Source organism: Dermacentor variabilis, chromosome 11, assembly GCF_050947875.1.
Source record: "Dermacentor variabilis isolate Ectoservices chromosome 11, ASM5094787v1, whole genome shotgun sequence".
NCBI lineage: Eukaryota > Metazoa > Arthropoda > Arachnida > Ixodida > Ixodidae > Dermacentor > Dermacentor variabilis.
In genome coordinates this window covers 89,578,245-89,600,419 of record NC_134578.1, presented here as the reverse complement: position 1 = coordinate 89,600,419, position 22,175 = coordinate 89,578,245, and the positions used below count along the sequence as shown (strand labels likewise).

Sequence of the window (22,175 nt, the reverse complement as noted above, 5' to 3'; positions counted from 1 at the left end):
AGGCAGCGCTCGTTTTCTATTATCATTTGGCTAGGCGACAAAGGTTGTCCTTCAAGAAGCCATGCATTTTACACAGACATAGAATACAATAGAGAGAAATGAAAAGCCTCAGATTTATCGGCGGAAAGCCCCTCACATAAGCAGCATGTCAAGGATCAAGCGTATATATATATATATATATATATATATATATATATATATATATATATATATATATATATATATATAAATAATTCTCAATTGGCTTTGAACACCCTTTGAAGTACATTAACATGGCTTTAGCCACACATTTGAAACAGTAAGAGGGTCCCAACCTTCAAATTATCCAAAAGATCGCCCACGTATCGGAATTCGCAAAGCACTCTATCATCATCAGCTGTGATCTCCATTAGCCTTTTGTGAAACTTGTATGGAAAAATCTTGCACAACACAGGCCCCCAAGTGCAACCTACAGGGATGCCTCGTTTCTGGATAAAGTCGCGATATCGAATTTGAACTATAGTGGACGATAAATATATAGTTGGCAATTCAAGAAACGCTTCCGTCTTGATACAGCACTTATTCTGAAATTTGACTATTCTGTTTTATGAATCAATTATGGAATGACAATGAACAATTCGCCGTGAGCAGCCGAACAGTACAGATCTTAAATGCAAATTGACACAGCACTGGTTGCCTCCGATAGTCTTTCTTGTACAACTGTAACCATATCCATCGAGATGTTAGTTTTGAGCGGGTCATGTACGTCCACAAATTCGAGCTTGCTCTGCAGGTGTTGCCCAAGTGCCTTCTGCCATGACTCCATGATACCTTCTTCCCGCTAAGAGCAATTTTTAACGGCAGGGAATTTTACTGCTCTTTACGCGAGTGTCTTCGTTAACGAATCAACAGTCAAGAGGTCTACCACAGAGATGAGTCCTATCGCCATTGCTCTTTAATATTTTACTGAGTACTGCACCTTTGCAAAAGGACGTGCATGCGTGCTTATATCCCGACGAAATCGTATTCTTTGCTGCTTTGGTATACCCACGCGTTGTATGAAATTCTAGTCTTATATGAGCACCCTCGAAAGGAGGCTTGATGGCATTAAGCTCTCTACCAATATCAGAAAAAGCGCCGTCCTAGAATTCCCTCAAAGTGTTCCTGAGCAAATTATCGTTCCTCATTGGGAAGATAGTATCGCACAGGCTAATTCATTTAAATATTTGGGTGTAATGTACACCGAAATGTGTTGTCCTGTCTGTGTTGTCCTTGTGCTGTTCATTTTAGGAATAAAATGCCAACATGCCATATCAAGACAGTCATAGCACACTACCATCTCTACCGGCAACCTTCCTGTCAGACTTGTGCAATATGCAAAAGCTCCGTTATATCAGCACATCATAACTGTATTCGCAAAAGGTTTCTTGCCGCATGCCAAAGACCAATACCTTCAAATGGCATCCAAACAAGCACCTGCGCGTTGAAAATAATCTATACCCATCAATCACCGCAGTGCATTAAAGTTATGTATCTGTTGAAATGCTCCTAAGAGAGGTTAAGGCGCCAATGACTGCGTTACTGCACCACATTTGGGGGTGACAGTTCGTTGAATGTTTTCGCATGAACGCAGACTGACAATGGTGGCGTGTGCGATTTTGCAGTTGTCACCTTATGGCAAACTTCCAAAATAATAAAGACCGGTTTGCAACTTTGCATATTTTAAAGCCTCCTTTATTATATATCAGGAGAATTTGAATATATATTGGGAACACCTGAAGTCACCGATTATTGGCTAATGGTGGTGGTCAGGTCCTCGAGCGCAATTCCTTCGTCATCATTTAACAAAACAACAGTTGCACATCTTTGGTTTGTCTTGCGTATATATGGCCAAGCCCTTGTACCTTCATACCAAAGTAAAACGTCGAAGTTTTCGTTGCCTGTTGCCATTTGGTGTCAAGTCTGATCGATGTATAATGTATATGCTCCAATTTTCTCTTAGCTTCGCCTTACTTTTGTTTTACTTTGTGCATTCGTTTCTGCAATGGAGTCTTCATAATTATTCAAGTGTTACAGTCCTTAGATGATCATCCCTCCGTTCAAATTATATATAACTTTATTTGCTCAGTGTTGACTGGTCAACGGATGTGGCCCTACTTATTGGGTTAGACATATTCACAAGTTTTGATTTCTTATAGGCACCCTTTTTATTTTGAATCAATTGCCTGGTTGATCTCGTGGTGCCTTACCTCCTGTGCCACTGGCAGCCTCTTATATTGTTTTCGCGAAAGTACGAGGCATTTAATTTAGGAGATCCCCATTTTCCACTTGGAAGGACGAGCAATTGCCGACACTGTGCAAAACACTTTTCTTGTCCCAATGCTATCGTCTATAAAACACCATGCATTGCTGTTAGCAGGCTAAATCTTTTCAGTCTATGAAGGTTGTCTAATCTTCGCTCAAGTTTAATAAATATGCCTTCAAGATTAACATTCATAGGCACGCATGGGTCAGTGGCAGGGAGAGTCCACCGGGAGAAATAAAGTCAGGAAGTGTCACCTCCTGCGCTACTCTAATTTTGCCGACTGTGAGAGCCTGAACACCGATATCAATATATCCCTAGCAGCTATATGCAGAAAATAACCACCGCATAAGCTGCAGTCAGATTGAGAAAAGGGGACAAAATTTCCTCAGCCTGAGTTTACAACTGATGTCCCCGACATAGAAATTGTACTTTAAACAAAGCAAAAAACTCTTTTTTTGATGTACGCTTATCAAAGCAAGACTTGCACTAAAGCAGCAAAATTGTATAACGCAGTTCTTCATTGATTGAATGTAAAATATTTCTTCTTTGGGCGGTGGCAGTAAAGGCTCTCAGGCCAACAATGCAGACCTTTCTGGAACAGCAGCGATGATATGCTGATACCGCCAGCTTTAGCAGTTAATGATAGCTTGTTCAAATTTATTGAACATCGTTGATGAGACGCTGTCGGGATGCTTATCGCTTGTGAATATCATCACTGACGCGCTTGGCAGGGCCGGCAATCTAAGTCGACCTTATGGGAAGTTAAATTACAAAGGTGCCAACAGGGCATGAACGACATTCTCACTCGTGACCTGTCCAAGCAGGCCCTACAGAATACGCCGACAGCAATCCAGATTATTAACTGCACTTACGTACGATTTCCTATGTACAGAACATAACAGTACGGCTCATACCAGTTACGACGTATGCATATGTACTACACCATTTAAAATGTTTGCACCCCTTGGGGCCTATTGTGACCCACAAGAGTAATTATCAACTGCCTTCCTTGCAGTTACTTTCCTTTATGCGGCAAACCCGTTACTTCGAAGCCACGAACGGCATGACCGTTATGAGCATGCGATAGTATTCTCGACAGGAAATAGCGAGCGCAAATGTGTCAGGGAACGCAAGCAATGGATATGAGGATTATTGTTGTCGGAGAAGAAAATCTCCTAAAGGTGCAAACTTTTAGGAGTCTACTGCTACTCCTTTTATTGTATTTACGAGCGCTGTTGTCCTCCCCGTCTAAGTTGCATGAGTTGAGTTGACGCGCCGTATTGCCGAGCATAAATCTTACATTTCAAAGCGACCCCTTGCCTTGATATGTGCTTGTGAATTATGCAAGACTCCCGCCGCGGCATCATCTAAGCCTACCCCTGCCAATCCTTGAAGCATGGTCACGTCAGAGCAGTCTGCACAGGCCAGGCCACTGGCCCTGGCTGTGGTGGTAGCCGTGACGAAGCGTAACGTGATAAAAACGAAAAATAACACCATAAGGACTTGAGAGAATGCCCGAAGCTGGTGAAAGAACTGTTTATACTGAATGAAATAGCCAAGTTAAAGTATTCTCATACCAAGTAGCAGCTTCAGTGCGTGGTGAAGGAAACGCATTCCCATTAGATTGAGATTAGATTATGTGGTTTTTGCTTGATAAAACGACGCTCTCATTATGAGGCACGCCACAGCGGAGGACTCCGGAAATTGTGTCCCGCTGGGTTTCTTTAACGAGCACCTGAATCTAATTACACGGGTGTTTTCGCATTTAGCCCGCATTCCCATTCAAAATGAGCGTACAATACACTCACAAATTGTAAGCCTGCCTGTCATTTCGTATCAGTTTCATGGAAGAGGCTGAAATGCAACGGCCTTGACTCGGAAGCGTGGTATTCCTCCCGTTCGAGGAAAAGCCTTTTATTTATTTATTTATTTCGTGTACCCTCAGGGCCAGAGGCATTAAAGAGGGGAGTGGTTACATCAAATACAAAAAAAAAGTACAGTGCAGCAAAATAGTTAATAGTACAGAAATAGATGGTTCTCGGTTATACAATGTTATCTGAGTGTTCCTGGAGTGCTGGTCAATAAAATTAAATACGGTGCATGCAGTGCAGTAATACAGTGTTCCGGTAATACAAAAACAGTTATACAATTGGTAGTACAAAAACACGAATGAAATTCTCCAGTTATACAATGTTATCTAATACTGCCGTGAAGTGCTGATGGTCAAGAATAGTAGCGGTTGAGGCTGGTAGGCGATTCCACTCGGCAGATGTACGCGGGAGGAATGAATGAGACATGACATTGGTTTGGCATAATGAAATTCCAACTTTGTTATTGTGATCTAACCTTGATGAAATGTATTGAGGAGGGGAGATAAGTTCGTCGCGAAGTGAAGGATGATGAAATATCTTATGAAAAAGTGAAAGTCTAAGGCCTTTACGGCGAGAGGCTAAAGATGGCAAATCAAGGTTTAATTTCATTACAGAAGTGCTGGCAGTTCGGTTATAATTAGAAAAAACGAAACGAGCAGAGTTATTTTGTACCATTTCTAAAGAGTGAATTAGGTTTTTCTGAAAGGGATCCCAAACTACTGCGGCGTACTCAAGTTTTGAGCGAACTAGTGACTTGTATAACATTAATTTTAGGGAAGATGGTGCCTTAGTGAAATTGCGTTTTAGGTATCCCAGCATGCGGTTAGCATTTTTAATTACGTAAGAAGCGTGCATGGACCACGAGAGGTTTCTAGTAATATGGACACCAAGATATTTGTAGGAGGAAACAGAGTCTAAGGGGAGATTATTAATGCAGTAAGAAGGAAGCTGGTTAGAAGTTCTGGACACGCGCATAAATTTACATTTTTTAATATTTAATTCCATTGACCATGATTGGCACCAAGTAGAAATAGCGTTAAGGTCGGATTGAAGAGAAGATATATCAGTGTCACATATTATTTCCCTGAAAATTACACAATCATCGGCGAATAAGTGGATGTTAGAGGAAACACAAGAGGGTAGATCATTTATGTAAATTAAAAAAAGGAGGGGACCAAGTACCGACCCTTGAGGTACGCCGGACTGTACTCTGCTCGTTTGAGAGTTTGAGTCATTAGCAAAGACAAACTGCGAACGGTTAGAAAGAAAGCACTCAAGCCATGCAAGCAGTCTGGGATCAATGTTAATTCGATGCAACTTAAACATTAGAAGGTTATGGCACACTTTGTCAAACGCTTTCGAAAAGTCTAAGAATATACAGTCGGCAGTTGAAGAGCGGTCAAGAATGACGTTTAGCTTGTGCGTAAATAAAACTAGTTGTGTTTCACATGAATACGTCTTGCGGAAGCCATGTTGCGATGGTGAAAAAAATGAGTTAGTTTCAAGAAAGCTAGCAAGATTAGAGGCAAGTATATGTTCTAACATCTTACATGGAATGGAAGTGAGCGAGATAGGGCGGTAGTTATATGGAGAATGCTTGTCACCCGACTTATGGAGTGGGATCACCTTCCCAATCTTCCATTCATCAGGCAAAGAACCCTTATCTAGCGACTGTTGGAAGATCATTCCTAGGAAAATTGAAGAGTAACAGCTAGTGCTTTTCAAAAATTTCGCGTTTATTAAATCGTGTCCTGGAGCCGAAGAAACCTTTAAAGATGAGATAATTGGCACGATGCCTGCTGGTTCAATGATTATGGGAAACATTGCTTGGTAATCGTAGTCGTGCGTGGATGGAAGAGTAATGTGTGTAGTTGATGAAAAGTTGTGCATGAAAACATCATTAAGCGCGGACGCACATTGATTAGCTGGAATAACATTTCCAGAGCTGTCGATTAAGGTTATTATGTCGTTCGCCTTGGGGTTAATGACGCGCCAGAATTTCTTGGTGTCGGTTTTAAGCATTAAAGGCAAGGTATTGCCAAGAAAGTGATCTTTGGCTTGCTTGAGTGCGGCTACATACTCATCTGCCGCCAGTTTGTATTTGGTCCAGCGGTTTACGCTAGGTGAACGTTTGGCTAATTTGTGCAGGCGTTTCTTTTTATTAGACAGGCGCTTGAGACGGATGTTGTACCATGGGGCGTTTAGATTACATGCAATGGTGCGCAGTGGGATGTATTTGTTTGTTAGTTGAGCAATTTTTGTAGCAAACATATTCCAGTTGGTCTGAACGGTACGGCTGTCGAAGTTGTTTATAAATACGTCTAGAAAAGCAGATAATTCGGCGTTAATGGCTTCAAAATTTCCTTTCGCGTAGTCTCGAAAAGATTTGAATTTTTTACCAGTTTTTGGCCGCAAAATATTTATGTCGAACGAAAGTGCTGAATGGTCGCTCAAGCCGGGTAAATAGGTGATGTCGCAAACTAGGTCAGGCCGCGATGTTAATACAAGGTCAAGTGTGTTCTCAACGGATTCGGTAGTGCGTGTGGGTTGAGTAACAAGTTGTGAAAGTGAAAAGACAGAGCACATGTCTAAGAACTCATTGGCTAATGAAGAAAAAGGGTGTAAAGTTGGAGGTTCAGTATTCCATATGATGTTCGGTAAGTTAAAATCGCCAAGCAAAAATAAAGGTAATGTAGGATGACGAGATCTAACAATATTAATGACATCATGCATCTCATTTACGAAATTAGATGAATAAGTTGGGGGGCGGTAACAAACGCCAATGATTATCTTCTGGTGATTTATTTCAATGATGGCCCAAACCGTTTCGAGGTCAGTATTGACATGAATACACTGAGATGGGAAATCTTTAGAAATGGCTAAGAGCACGCCGCCTCCCTGACGCTTTGTACGGTCACAACGATACAGTGAAAAATTGTGTGCGGTTTGAAGAATTTCGTTATCGTGAATCTGTGAATGTAGCCACGTTTCGGTAAGCACAAAAATGTCGGCGTTGCAAGTATCCAATGCAGATGCTAAGGAAGTGCGCTTATTCATGACGCTTCGAATATTTGTAAAGAACACAGATACTATGCATGATTCTCGTCCACATCCCCTCACGTTTTCCTAACTGGGCACGTGCTGGGAATTTGGATGCCCGCCGTTATCTCGTGGTTCATATGGCGCATGCTCGTTGACGGTGTCTGTTGCCGGGTCATAGACGAACTGTTTTTTATTCATTATTAGTTTGGTGTACCTTAACTGGAAAGGGCATGGTTGGGGCTGGCTTTTCGCGTACTCAATTAGTTTTTTACGGACGTGACGGGTGGCGGGCGAAAAATCTTCGGAGGTAGAAATGCCCTTTTCTTTCAGCTGTGCGCGCATAGAAAGTACTTTGTCTTTTATTTTCGTGTTGGTGAATTTAACTACAATTGGGCGACACTTATTAGGCGTGTAGTGACTAATGCGATGAGCACGTTCGATTGCCGTATCAGGCAGGCTGTCGATTACACCGGTTAGTGCTTCTCTTATGCGTGATTCGGACTGTTCCCACGATTCCCGAGAGTCACGGATGCCATGAAATATGAGGTTGTTGCGTCGCGATCTGTCCTCAAGTTCGTCAACGCGCATTAGTAAAGAGTCTAGCCGAGTTGTTTGGGCTTGAGCGGACGCCTGAATGCCAGTCATTTCATCGTGGAGATGGTCTAAAACATTTGTTTTTTCTTCAAGGTTGTCTAATCTTTTCTGGATACATTCCATTTTTGTCTCGATGTTCTTTTGACCAACCTTAATAGCCTTGACGTCGTTAACCAACTCGGCCTGACCCTTAGCAGATTGTACAGAACGAGCCTGAAGGTCTTTTAACAGTCGGAAAAGAACTTCCGTCTGCTCAGAAGGATTTGATGGCAAATTCTGCAGTTCGAGTAATGCCTCAGTACGCGTAGTAGGACCGGGATTAGTTTCCACGTCACCTGAGCACAATAACAGCAACGCCATAGAGAAACAATCTGCGACAATTTCACAGAGCACTTGTTGGCACGGAAGCAATAGCAAAAATGGGTCTTCACTTTTCTTAGCATAAAGCGAAACGTTTTTACAGACCTGCGAAGTCGGAAGGTGCGCTGTATGAGCCATGGTGCTCCAAATGCTGCTTCCGTGCCAACTAAACGGACTGACACTCGGACAGCCGCTTAAGTTGCCACTGCGATGTGACGACACGGTTGACGATGATGGTGCGCAGAAGGCTGGGCGCAGTAGTTGTAGTGGGTCGATGAGGAGATAGTTGCCGGTCTGCTGGTAGATTGTGGCCTTGCTTGATAGTAGTAGTGGTTGCGAAGGGTCATACTCCGAATACGCTGTGCACGGACACAGCAGCAGCAGGAACGCGAAGATCGCCTGCGAAGTCGAAAGGTGCGCTGTATGAGCCATGGTGCTCCAAATGCTGCTTCCGTGCCAACTAAGCATGGCCTCAATGCTAGAATGTCATGTTTAAGATGTTCCCTGTCACATTCTAGAAAACTACGCTTCTTGTCGTACATCGCGTACAAAACTGTGGAGGATAGCAAGACTTATTGCAGTGGCTGCGTTGGCACGAAGAAAAAAAATATTTGCGTGCTTTTCGCATGCAGTTATGTATTTCTCATAAATATTATGACTCTTGAGTTAATCAACCAATATTGCTCAAATACGAAGGAACTACGTTATGGCGCTGCTTAGAGGTTTTTTTTTTGCACATAAGCTTGCGCTTCGTTGTTTTCTACTGAAAGTTTCCGGGTTTCTTTTGTTTGTTTTTTGGATTTCTAGCGTTCGCGACAGCATGATGAGCTGGTTTGCGCATGCATATGCTGTTGCTTCGCAGAGAAAAAAAGCCGAGTGTCCCATCTTGCTGACCAAACTTCTTGCGCAGCTTCTACAACATTGTACGCCAAAGTTGGAAGGGAGACTATTTTGTACCGTGATCTGCAGTGTACGATAGCGTTAGCGTTTCGTCGCCTGCTAAAGCTGACCGAAACATTTCACACTAGGCTGAAACTTGAAGAAGATACTCAAGCAGATGTTTAGTGTCTTGCACCAGCTGCGTGCCGGTTCAAACATGCCGTTAAGAAACAGTGGTAGTGAGAGGAGCTTTCTTTAACAATTATGGTTTCCATGTAGTGGCCAGAAGCAATTTTAGCACATAGGTCCGACAGAATTCGTTTCCTTTGTTCTTTTGTGTGGCGCGGTTTGTTTATACTTTTCAATTTTTTTTTCTAATTCGTCTGTTTGAAATTGCAGCATATCAGGAAGCACGAAAAGTCGACTTCTGGCCCATTCTTAATCGCCAGCCTATTTTATGTAGAGTCAATTATAAGCGGCCCTCCCAGCGGTCTCCAATTGTCCGTGTCTTTCAATAGCTGATTAAAACGTGCGCCTGAAAATTTCTCAGCTTCATCACCACATATTTCCTGCCGGCCCAGACAGCGCTTCCCTTCCCTTAGCACCTACTGTGTAATTCTTAACGTGCACTGGATATCGGCGCTACCCATTACATGGCATGCCCAGTTCCATTTTTTTGCATTATCGCCAACTAGAATATTGAATATCACTGTTCGCTGTCAGACCCACACAGCTTTATTCCTGTCTCTTACTAACATTTATCGTTCCATAGCTTTTGGGCGGCCGTTGATATCTATTTCTTCGTTAACTTCAAAGTTTCTACACTGTATCTTAGCAACGGTAAAGTGCAGTCATTGTACACTTTTCTTTGCAACTACCATGGTAAGCCCCCAATCAGAGTTTGTTCTGTAGTGATTGTTCTATAATGAAAACTCCCGAATGCTCCCGCATTTCAAATGAAGTTTCGTAGGACCGATGTGCTTGCCGCAAAATATTTCTTCGCGATTCCCAACTTAGCACTGTTACATCCTGCACAATATCACAGTCGCCACACCGAAGGTGCCCTCTTTCTCATTTCTTCATTGCCGATTTGAGGTTCAACAAGTGCATTTCCTAATATTGCACTTAAGCCAGAAAACGGGTTTTATATAACTTCGACATCAGGTAATTCCATATTATCACACATAAGAAATTCCACATTTTAGGTTTCAATGTTATGTTGCAATGCTATATTTATTCATTGAGGGATACATGTTGATACAGAAGTGCGTCATAGGGTGTCAAAGCGATAACTAGCGATAAAAGCCATACCTGCAAATTCAGAAAGTTTGATTTGAACTGTGTTCGAATTTAAAATTTTTTTCATATTTATGAAACTATTCTTCAGACAATATAGGTGACTAAAATTCATTTCTGATGAAGACAGGCATATAGAAATACATACCCTATCATTTTCTTGCACGATGCATTCATATTGATGCCTAAAAGTTGACTTGGTACATAATCCCCAACATAAAAATATTTCTTTCTGTTGGTGTAATCGTAAAAGTCAACTTCCACGTTTAATTATCAGCCCTGCGCACTGTCCTTTTCTTGATATATAAAGGATGCTTAAGCAGCCAAATTCTACATGGAAGCGTATATCATGAAACACAGTAGAATAACGTGTTAGCATAAAAATACGCATTGATCTGAAGTTTTTACAGCGCTGCTAATGGTGAATAAGAATCAATTTCAGGAAAGCAATAACACTGTTATCATTGCCGTGTTTTCTTTGCGATTCTGCAGAATTGTTCTCGCAAGATGGCAAAGAGTGGGTCTGTGCTGCTGGAAACCTTAGATGACGGCATAGCGTACGGGCAGAAAGCGGTATATGCCTTTGGGTGGGTCTGAATCGGTAACTGGCCCTGGCCACATTTTTACTTGATAAATTGCTCAATAAAATTTTGAATATTACGAATTTATCTCGTATTGACATCACGTCTGTAAAAAGTCACAGTTTCGCCTGAAAGTCGTTCACACTAAAAAAAACAATTGTATCTCTTACTCTTTTCGGAGAGCCTACACTCGCCACGTATACGACACACTTTGTGGGAGACGCCCGAACTCTCTTTCGGCAGAGAGTCCCAAGACTATCTGTGCTCGATAAAAGGTAGCTACGTGACTCCATACACAATAATCATACACACTCTGTTATTGCAGTCTCCTAACCCTCTCAAAAGGGTTACAAGACTAGTGCTGAGGCAGTCCGTTAACTATTCTACAGGAGTCAGACGACTTAAGATAAAGGGTGACATGACCACTGCTGAAGGATTCGGATAACTATTCTTTATGAGTCTGATGACTCCAGCAGTGCCTGTCAAGAAACCTTTAGTGCGTGGTGCGGGACTCTTGCGAATAGAGTAAAATAACTAATCCATGTAAGTAGTTTGACTCTCGGATGGCAGTGCTGAGCCGCTTTTCAAAATGTGTCCCCAACTTTTGCTTTAAGTACACACGACTACGGCTAGTTCTCAAGATAACTACTGTGAAAAGAAAACATATGATTTCCAAAATGGACATAGCAAAATGGACATGGCAGGTTAGCAACAAAAAGGTAATATTTCATCACCCTTTCTTATTGGCTTCTGGAAAATTGAAATGTATCAGTCAGCACCTAATCGCCATGAAAGCAAGACAGTTCTCATTACTATTAAACTGGAATCAACAGCCAAGCAAGCAAAACAGTCTTAAATAAGCATCCAATATGTAGCCTGCAGGTGCATATTCATGGCACTGCAATGCCACTCAGAACCATAATATGAAGCCAAAATAATATGTAATTCATGTACAGGTTCAATTCACCACTGCACAAGTCTCTTATAAAATATCAAACGATTTATAACTTAAACCTATTTCGCTATTCTCCTAGACGTGTTTTTATTTAGAACTTATGATTTAACATCCTAAGCAAGTAAGCTACACATAACAAATAAAAAAGGCTGCACTTATGTACCCAGGAGATCCAGATAATGAAGTGCAATAAAACCAATATTCTAACTTTTGTCACATAATATATGCGTTATACTACGCTTGCTGAAAACAACTGGTTGGGAATTGAAAATCCAATCTAACAGTAAAAACAGCTGCCCTACCTTATGGTACACTTGTTGGCACTTTTCCCACACAACTTGTGCATGTTAGTGTCAGTCAAAAAGTGATCTGAAAAATACCACATTACAAAGTTGTGCATCAATTTTATTCTGTCATAGAACATGCAATAGTGTATAAAACTTCATAACTGACAGTAGTACAAAAAGAAATACCGCGACATTTATGCTAATTGTTTATTTATGTTGACAAACATACTTTTCCAAGACAAAGTATGTTTTAGACAATTTCACAGATTACAATAACCACTAATACAAAACTTGCCCTAATGCAAACACGCTAATAAAATATGTAGCACAGGTAACTCTATTTTGTTACGGCAAAGATAACACTTGAATGATGAGTACAAGGGATTAAGCAGGACACATAAACAAACTATACCCAGCTGCATGAACGCAGCTGTAACAGTACACATGGTGCACCAAGATCCAAAAGAAACAAAAAGGATGATGTGAGGAAGGCTTTTTTTTACTCATCACAAGTCATCCTGTAAGAGCAGATTATGCACTTGCTTTAATCTACCCTAAGCACATGCTTGAATAAGTTGCATTAGGTGCCACATTTACAAATCACTCTTACAATGGTCTTGTGATTGTCCTTATTCCGATTTTTAACTTAGGAAGCATGATTGAGTCACGTAAAGCCTCCCTACTGCTTGGCACATATAAAGAAAGAAGTGTTTCTAAAAACACTGGAGGCCACGGAAGGATGACTGACACATGCCTCTTTTAATACTCTTTTTCTTTGTCTTTACGATTTTCTACCACAGTATTCTTTTGTAGAGTGAAACACATCCAGATAATACACTGCGGGCAACCAAATGTGAATACCAGTTCTTGATTTCTACGTTTCTCTGGTGTCCCGCTAAGGTAACATTCGCACGAAAAATTGTCTTCCCAATGTATGCGTTCCCACAAAACAGGAGCAGAGGATAAGCCACATTAACGGTGCGTCAAAAAAAAAACATGTACGTAACTTAGCACAGGTGCTACTTCGGTTCGCTTGGCGCCACTAGTTCACTTGGCGCCCAAAGCTGCTCTCACACCATAGCAGAATGTCAATATTTTTTCCAAATCCTAAGCGAAACTCTGGTTATGGGGGACAATTGCAAACTTATAGTTTTGCTTTGTATCTTCATTATGTTGTTGACCTTTAACTTTAGCCGCCTCATTACTTTTCTGCAGGTGCAGTCAGCCCATTGCACCAATTAAACGTTACGAAACACCAGAGCAGGGCAGAAAGCAAGAACAGACATTTATAATTTGTGTTCCCACTGTGCATTGCGTGCATATGTTTCGACGAAGGATAAAACTAGTTGGCAGATAAACATATGAAAGATAAGAGAATTAAGCTCGAAGCCTGCCATATCAGTAGCTGGGAATTTTATGTGTAAATGAACTTTCTGATTGACCGTGAAGAAACAGTTTTGACAGTATGTTCCAAGGCAACCAAGTCACTCATGCTCACTAAGTAAGTAAAATAAAAACAAGCAATATTACAAGAACTTAGAACTTGCAACCTAAAGTGAGACACCTCACATGACGGATTTATCTATTTACTCAGCATAAATTACATCTGGCGCATAATCTGCTTGTACAATAGGACGAACAATGAGTTACTGTTGCTTTCTCTATGGGCATTTGGCTCTTGTGAACAGATGCACATTGTATGGCACAGCTGCGTGTGTGTAGCTGTACACAGCCGTTAGCAATAATCTGTTTTTATGGTCCTGAACTATTATTGTTGTATTTATAATTAACAAATAGGCTAAATAATTGGTTTGATGAGCTTTATTTTAAACAAAACATACTGACAGATTTCCCTGTTTATCGCTGAAAAAGAGATGGCTACACCATTTCAGATTTCAAGAACTAGCTGTGGAACAGAACAAACGCTGAAGACAAAAAATCTACAATAACCAGTACCTTTAGTATTAAATGTCATGTATTAGCTGTTTCTGCAATGAATATCATTATTACAAAAAATTGTAGCCTGAAGAAATAATTGGAAAATATTTACGAAAGTGACGGACATTAGAACTACATGATAATTGCAAATGTCTCAATAAAAAAGATCACAATAATTGAAGTTTCATAAATTTCAGCAAAATGCTGACATCCGATTATCGAAACTAGTCAGTGCTGAAGGTATTGTTACTTTGTAGGAGTCCTCAGACTGGCAGCTCTGAAATATTTGTCACCATACTAGATGGAACATGCTTTGCTCTTTCAGATATTACTTTGTCAGAAAGCCTTCCGTAAGCCTTGGGGGACAATCTTGTGTGGAAGAGAAATCTATTTCATCATTACTTTTTGCGTATGTTTATCTCAGAACTGGTGCTAGTCTGAGTTCTTACAAAGAAGACATTATTGAGTGCTGTAATTGTAATGCCTGCCACTGCTACAAGTTTGTGTTAGTGAAAATTGTCGTATGGTCACGAAGCAGTTATGTTCAATAATTAGCAGCAGTCACCGCTGAAACAGTCAGTACAAAACACAAAATAAATATATGGAGTCAAAATGTAAATGTCGAACAAATTTATAGTCGATTCTACCTTTCACAAAACTGTTCTTTTTTCTGTTAGTGTGCCAACACCAATTGCTCATTCACAAACATTTTAGTATTGCACTTCTCCCAAATGCAGGAGAATTCACAGTATTTAATAGAAGCCCTTGGGAAGACAGCCCAGAGTCGCTTCGGCAAGAAGACTTGGCTAAAACTTTGCGCCCCTATATTGTAGGTCACTGTAGCAGGGGAACGTTTTACTCAGTGAATATTACTCGAAATATTTTTATTATTTATACTAGAGGTTTGAAAAGAAAGCCGATTGTATAGTTCTTCATGCAGATTTCATATATGCCATTAGTTTTTTGTTTAGCTGCTTCATGAGTTACGTCCTACACAACGGCAAAATACATAGGCATATTTGCGGGCACTTTCGTGTGTACTAAATTTTCACCAAAGCAGCGTGCTGTAACTAACTCAGCTCTTTGTAGACTGCAAAGTGCCGATATCTATTCAAACAGCATGTAAAGCTATTAGAATTATGCAAGATTAGGTGACAGGCAGGCCTGCCTGTTATTTTTGCATACTTCTCATGTAATGTGAAAAACAATTACTGAGAATAGTTCAATAATCTTTCCTCACAATAGCATGACAATAACCTTGTGCACTTATAATTGCCCTATACAAATGAAATTTGGCATACGTACTCTTCAAGATACGGAGAATGCTGATATCTAATTAAAATTGCAATCTGTAAAATTATTTATGGAGGTATGGTAGAGTAATTTGTACATGTTAGCTTTAACGTAATATTTTAAAAACGGCTGCAGATATTCGCGCCGAATTTCGCGCGCTTACAAAAGATGCTCTTGGGTAAGACATGAGAAACTTTGTTTGTGTCTAGATGGTTTGCCTTTCCTTTGGCCCACTTCGCAAATTTCGGGTGTGTTTAATTATTTGATGTACCTTTTCTCCACAAGCACGCAGAGGAATGTGATGGTATCACACAATGTTATTCTAAGTACCCATAGGTTATATCTCTACTAAAAAGATACCATACCGACTTTGGGGTTCCCACCCAAAAGAATATAACTCTGCTGGCAGAAAGCCACAAAGGGGGTTTCTGCAGCGTAAATTTTTCCAATGTTATCATTGATATCATCAGAGATTTTTTACTTCAGAATATTTATGACTGGTTGTAGTAGACGTGTACAAAGCTTCACTGGAATGGGATGAACACTTTCTGAAAAAATGTACATTGAATTTGAGAAATTCATAAAAAATGCAATTTGCGAAAAATGAAGTTTTATGTTTCAATGCTGGTTGTGGAGGCTCCAATTGCCCCAGGAGACTGCATCTCACTGCTGACTTCCTTGAAGGCGTTTCCAAAAACCTTCTTGGTGCTCCTTTTTATCCGTCGTCCTTCCTTGCTCTCGGCAGAGTCAGAATTAGGCCCTGTCAACAGGCTTTTTTGTCCATCTTGTCCAGGGCAATATTACAAAACCGATCTGGAAAAATTCCATGGGCGTCTAGAACGGCTTTTCGTGCAGAATTACCGTCATTGTAGTAGCCTACAGCATTGTTAGTTGCTATCTTCAAATTGTTAGCACTGACAAAGTTTTCTTTCGGCAGCGGCACCAGAGGATTTGGTCTAGAGACTCTTTGGTGTTCTGTGTTTGTCCATGAATACATTTTCTCAAAAGACCGATTACCTTTCAATGTCGCTTTCTGTTCCATTTGCTGGACGATCGTGCCATCTCCTGGTCAAGTAATAGGTGTGAAACACGAAAGAGAGGCGACCACGTAAGCAAAAGCAAGAGTTTGACGTAATAGTTCTTTTCTACAAACGACTATTACGTCAAACTCTTGCTTCGAGTTGTTAACAAACTTGACTTCACCCTGACATCTGCTAGCAGCCTGGTTAGCTCAGATGGTAGAGCGGCTGCCCCAGAAAGACAGTGGTTTCGGGTTTGAGCCCCAGACCAGGACAAATTGTTCAAGTACGATGTTTTTCTTTCGAGGAACCCGTATGGCATTCCTTTGTGGCAATTGCTACGATTGGGTAGATGTCTAATTTTCTTTTAAATAATACACGATATTTTAGTACAAATCATTTACTTACCACACACACACAAGCAGAAAATAAAAACCACGCCATCACGAAGAAAACCGCGAACAAAAATGATAAACAAACCGGCCTCCGTCCGCCATGTTTAAAGCCAAAGAGCGCGGCACACTTCGGCGCGACACTTGAACTACTTTGAGTTGGCGCTCGAGGTCGTGCCTCCGCAGGTTTGTTCGTCATAGAGCAGTTGATTTTACTGTGCCAAATTTGCACATTATATTTTTTGGGCGGTTTACTCTACCATACCCCCTTAACAGTGGCCTAATATTTTTGCATAGTTCCACTAATTGTACAAGCTGTTTGGATAGGTAACGCGATTTGGGGTATACAACTAGCTAAATAGGATGCAGCATGAAACTATTTGTGAAAACTTTACACAGATGAAAGTGCCCACAAAAATATTTTGTCACTATGTAGCACATAATAAACAACACCAGCTGCACAAAAACCAATGACAATTCAAATCTGCATAAAACTCCCTTTGAGGAGGAGGAGAAGGAGGAAATAACTTTATTGGGTCCTGAGGAACCCCTTCCCATCCACTCTTCGTTTAGTGTTCGGCAGGATCCGCGGGCCACGCCCACGTTGGGACGGGAAGCCCGTGAGCCTCCGCCCTTTCGTGAGCCCTCTGGACGGCCCGGAGCTGGGTCTTGTGGTCGTCGCTTCGAAGAGCGCCCATCCAGTCTTCTTCTTTGCTGAACACGGTGCCACATAACGCGGAGCATTGCCAAAGCATGTGCGATAGCGAGCAGTACGATTCGCCGCAATCGGGACATTGCGGCTCTACGTCCGGTGAAAAAAGGCTCATTCTACCTCTCGAGGGGAACGACCTTGTTTGCAGCATTCTGAATACAGATGACTGTGGTGTAGTGAGTTTAGCGTGGGGGAGTGGGAAGGTCCTCCTCGAGAGCTGATAGTGTGTTGTTATTTCGTTGAAGGTGAGCAGCGGGTCTCGGTGCTCCCCTCCCTCCCCGCCACTTCGCTCGCCACGATCGCCGCGGTGCGTGAGTCCTCGCGCGCGTCCGTGTGCCAGCTCGTTGGCGTTGGGAAAGTCTGGGTGCACGTCGGCCCCCATGTGGGCTGGAAACCATTTGAGGATGTGATGACCCGCGGCTCCCTCACTGCCGAGGACGGCCGCCGCTTTCCGCAATATCGAGCCTGGGGCGAATGCTCTGGCCGCCGATCGCGAATCTGTGTATACGTAAGGATGTTCGGGGTCCCTCATTGCCATGGCAATTGCCACCTGTTTGGCCACCTCGGACGTTACCCCCTTGACCGATGCTGCGTTAATGAAATGGCAGTATATTAATATCTCTAGTACAAATAATTAAAAAATGTGTTTCGAGGAGTACTTTCCTTCATTTGTGGGTGTCAGTGTTTCTACCAAAGGGTTAGAAAATACACTGAGGCATACCATAGGGAGTTTTATAAATAGCCCACGCACGCATCTGCCTAAAAAGCCCCACGCCCTGTTTGCATTCCTTTTTCATTTGTTGCTTTCTGTTGTATGTCACCGTTTGTATCCCTTAGCACTGAGTGCGCAAAACAAAAAACAGCCTAATAATACGCTGAATTTTTACCCTGTAAAGGGGTTGTATGTCATTGGCGGCAGCCAACTCTAGTGTGAGAATAAAAAAATATTTGTTGTCGCATTAATCAAACCAGTCAAAATATATCCTGATAAATTTGGACATGAATGCACAAAAAACCTTGCTGATTGTCACATTAGCGTCTCGAACAAGAGCTTTTGATGTTTATAATTCCTAGTTTAATCCACTTTCCTCTAGTAAATGGGTTTTGACCTAGAATACTCAGTGTAGGAGACTAACCCGGACCTGGCAACCAATATTTAAGCCTGAAATAAAGCCATACGTCCCCCGACCACATCGCCCTGCTACGTTATCAGAAGCATGCATGCATGGAGATACTGTCTGTAAAATTATTTTTACGTGATCTGTACCGTTACTTTTGCACTAACAAATTCTGAAAATTAGGAAATATATATGCTTTTTAAAGCACTGCTGTAAACCTGTGTGTATGCGAAGTGCACCACTCAAAAGGTGTAATACAACCAATGCGCGCATGAAACCTGCGCTGCCTTTGACATTCGTCAGTGTGGCAAATAAGCACTGAGGAATGCCAAGGGCATCATATCTTTCAAGTCTCAAACCTTGTATGCGAGTACCACTGGTATCTCTGCAGTGAAAGTCACATTATTACTAGACTTATGAGGGGAACTTATCAGTTTAATATTTTCTTCCTTGTGCTCCTGTATTCTTGAGTATTTCAAAAATAACGGGTGCTTGAAATAAGTACTATATATTGCTCTTAAATTTATCCTGCACCAGAGCCCATGTTATGTTGCATTTCTTGAGCACACTGCAGTGCTGTAGAGTATCAAAGGAGGAAAAAATGCAGTAAGTTTGCATTTTACACTTCTGTACAACAAGAATTAAAAACCTATCAATTACATCCACAAGTACAAAAGAACTACGAGAAACGGGGCATAAAGACAGGTATACATTATAATAGGAGGAGTTGATGGTAAGAATTCTAAGAGAAAGTAACTAATAAAAACTAGGTAATAGAACGCATATGAATTATAATAACAGAAGCATTTGCGAAGAATTTGAAGAGATAAATAGAATGTCTGTTCAAATCACTCCGACCCAACATTCATCCATGGTTCGATAAGTGACAACAGCTGGTGATGCTGTGGGTTAGATGGACGCTGAGGTGAAGCTTTGAAATAGATGGAACATGTAGAGGGGTCACCAAGTGTCGTGCTCTGGTGGCACAGCTGGTTGCCTTGATATCCGGACACACTCGACAGTTATACGTTGAGCCTGGTTATAAATTTGCAAAAATATTCTTACGCCTACCATGACACGATTTACAATAAAAATTGAGCTGTCTGTGTAACATAGCTACCAATACAAATAAAGGCAATCATTTAAGTCCTACAACACAACAAGAACCCCGACAAAAAGATATGGTACTTATGTTTATGAAAATCCAAGCAATGAAAAAAAAATGAATGTGCAACCGATTTGTGCATGGAAGCTCGGTTGAAGCCTGAGCTCGCGCCATCAAGTGATCTGCTAGTCAACTGCAAGCCTGTCTCCTTAAGATGTCATTGTATATTTTTACATGCATTATTTTCAGCTTCATTACCACAAGTTCAAAATGTCTTAACATAAGTAAATCACCAAGCTTTTTCAATTAACGAATTCCAGTGGTCTTTAATGCAACAAAGTACAAGCTCGGAACGAACCTGGCCAAACTGAGCTGTGAAAAATAACAATGTGGTTCTCTAATCTTGTTTTTCTGGCTTTCACTGTAGCATTACAATATACAAGAATTTTGACATTCCTGATATTTCACCCTGCTAATTTATATTCCATTGTGCATAATACTTCAGCAAGAGCAATAATGCTTCCTTTTAACAGCAAATAGTCATAGAACAAGAAAATTCATTGTAATTAACGTTTTGAGAAAAAAAATCTCCTTTTCTTTGTCGAAACATTGGCACCAGCGGTGCTCCTTGTTCTACGGCTCTTAATCATATCAACTGTCTGTCTTCCTGTGTACCTCTGTACTTTCAATGTTGTGTGAATGAAATTGTAATAATGGATAATTAGTAAATGTAGCTGATGAGGAACTTGGCCTTGTTGGTACAGAACGACAGCATAACTGCACAACATTGAGATACGCACAAAAGAGGCTTGTGTGTGATGTCTCGTCCAGCGATGTCTCCCGTCTGGGCGATTACTCTGTCTATACTAATACTACTAAACTATACTACTATGTCTATACTAAAATAAAACTAAAACGAATAAAGACAAGAAAGTGGACACAAAAATTACAAAAATAGCATCACATGCTAATGAGATATCATAAGGTGCCTGCTACAATTTGTCTCTCCCATAACGTGCTGGATAAAATGGCGACTTCTAGCTGTTGCCATTTCTTGAATACCTAAAATAAAATACATTTCAAAGTTACAAAAATACACAGGACAACAGCAGTAGCCGAGGAGAAACGCATTGTTTAGTACAAGATCATAAACTAATCTCTGATACACGGAAGACGAAATTTCCTTTTACTTAGTAGAAAAACACCACACTTCATATCATTCAATGCTGTCAGTGTTTCTTGGCACAAGAAAAAATGTATTTATGCATGAAAGCAGTAAAATAATTAATGGCCTTCTACTTTTAGAAAATATGCTGCCGCGACTAAGCCAACTACAGCTGTATATACTTAATATTCTTGTATGCACATTACAATAGCCAAGACAGGATAAACTTGTGTTCATCTGCAGCTCACTCGTAGGTGCAACTTTGCAATCAACTCCTTTCTGCTTGGCAAATATGCGCACCAACATAAAACTACAAATAAAAGGACCCTTTTTTCATAAAACACCGGACACAATATAGAAAATCCAGCAGCAATATTACAAGCTAACCATATAGCACACCCAACTTTTGCAAGCCTAGTAGGATTTACTATATAAAGGCGGCAGCAAATACATTCTTTTAAATATCTACAACCGTGAAAATTAAGATTACATAAGAAATAATACATTATACCTAGGCTTAGACTGTGAGCTAATGTGGTTTCTACTTAAGCCAAATGCACATAAAATTTGTTCTGTTTCAACGCTTTTAAAGCGCTGTGTCTGTTCGCTTGTGCATGCAGCCGCTTAACCGCTACGAAAATATTACTGCTTCGACATCGCCTGACAGTGCGATACAGCGTTGTAGCTCTTTTATTATTCGCGGTAATATACCTAAAGCCCTAGTAAATCTTCAGAATACACAAGCTGTCTCTTCGACGACCTGTCTTCGCCAGCGAAAGTCACGTTAGTGCTAGTACTGTATCTACACTTCAAGTTACGCAGTACTTGATATTCTACGGATTTTTCGAAGCGACAGGCCACTCGTCACTAGAGTTATCAAGAACGATGTCTGGCAGTACAGCTTTGCGACAATTTCAGATGCTTACGTGAGGCTTCCGTCGGCCAGTAGTATTTTCGCATACATACGTGCACGCATGCCTAAGAAACGTCTGTGAACTGCCAAGAGAAACGTGGCGCAAAATGTAGCCATACCGAAAGGGCCGAGTACGCGCCATTTTTAAACTCGAAACAAAAGCTGTTATGCTTTCCTAAGACGTTAAGAGAAATATGGCACAGGTCGCTCCCCGCTGGTAGTCTTTCGTATACATCTGGTCGTCTCTGCTCGTTGGGATCTCCAATATCACAATGAAAGATGCAGTGCAAACCGCAATAATTCGGGCGCTTGTGACGGTCCGGCGAGCTGCACTTGCTCGATGTTCGCAAACACGAAATCGACGGCAAGCT

General features: G+C 41.1%; 2 protein-coding genes across 2 annotated transcripts in view; one reads left to right on the top strand and one right to left on the bottom strand.

The window, feature by feature from the left end:
* LOC142564755 (uncharacterized) overlaps positions 1 to 10,990 on the top strand; it is a 42,006-nt gene extending 31,016 nt beyond the window's left edge. Inside the window, exon 8 of the mRNA XM_075675905.1 lies at positions 10,819 to 10,990. Coding sequence (XP_075532020.1) covers positions 10,819 to 10,923 — 105 coding nt within the window. The 3' untranslated portion in view covers positions 10,924 to 10,990. The remainder of the gene's footprint in view (positions 1 to 10,818) is intronic.
* On the bottom strand, positions 6,912 to 8,289 carry LOC142564416 (uncharacterized). Its single transcript, XM_075675409.1, has one exon. The coding sequence runs from the start codon at positions 8,287 to 8,289 to the stop codon at positions 7,282 to 7,284; it is 1,008 nt and encodes a 335-aa protein (XP_075531524.1). The 3' UTR covers positions 6,912 to 7,281.
* Positions 10,991 to 22,175: the final 11,185 nt, after the last annotated feature.

What these genes read in the sequence shown, in the direction of transcription:
- LOC142564416 (XM_075675409.1), bottom strand. Translation starts at nt 8,289, where the DNA reads ATGGCTCATACAGCGCACCTTCCGACTTCGCAGGTCTGTAAAAACGTT.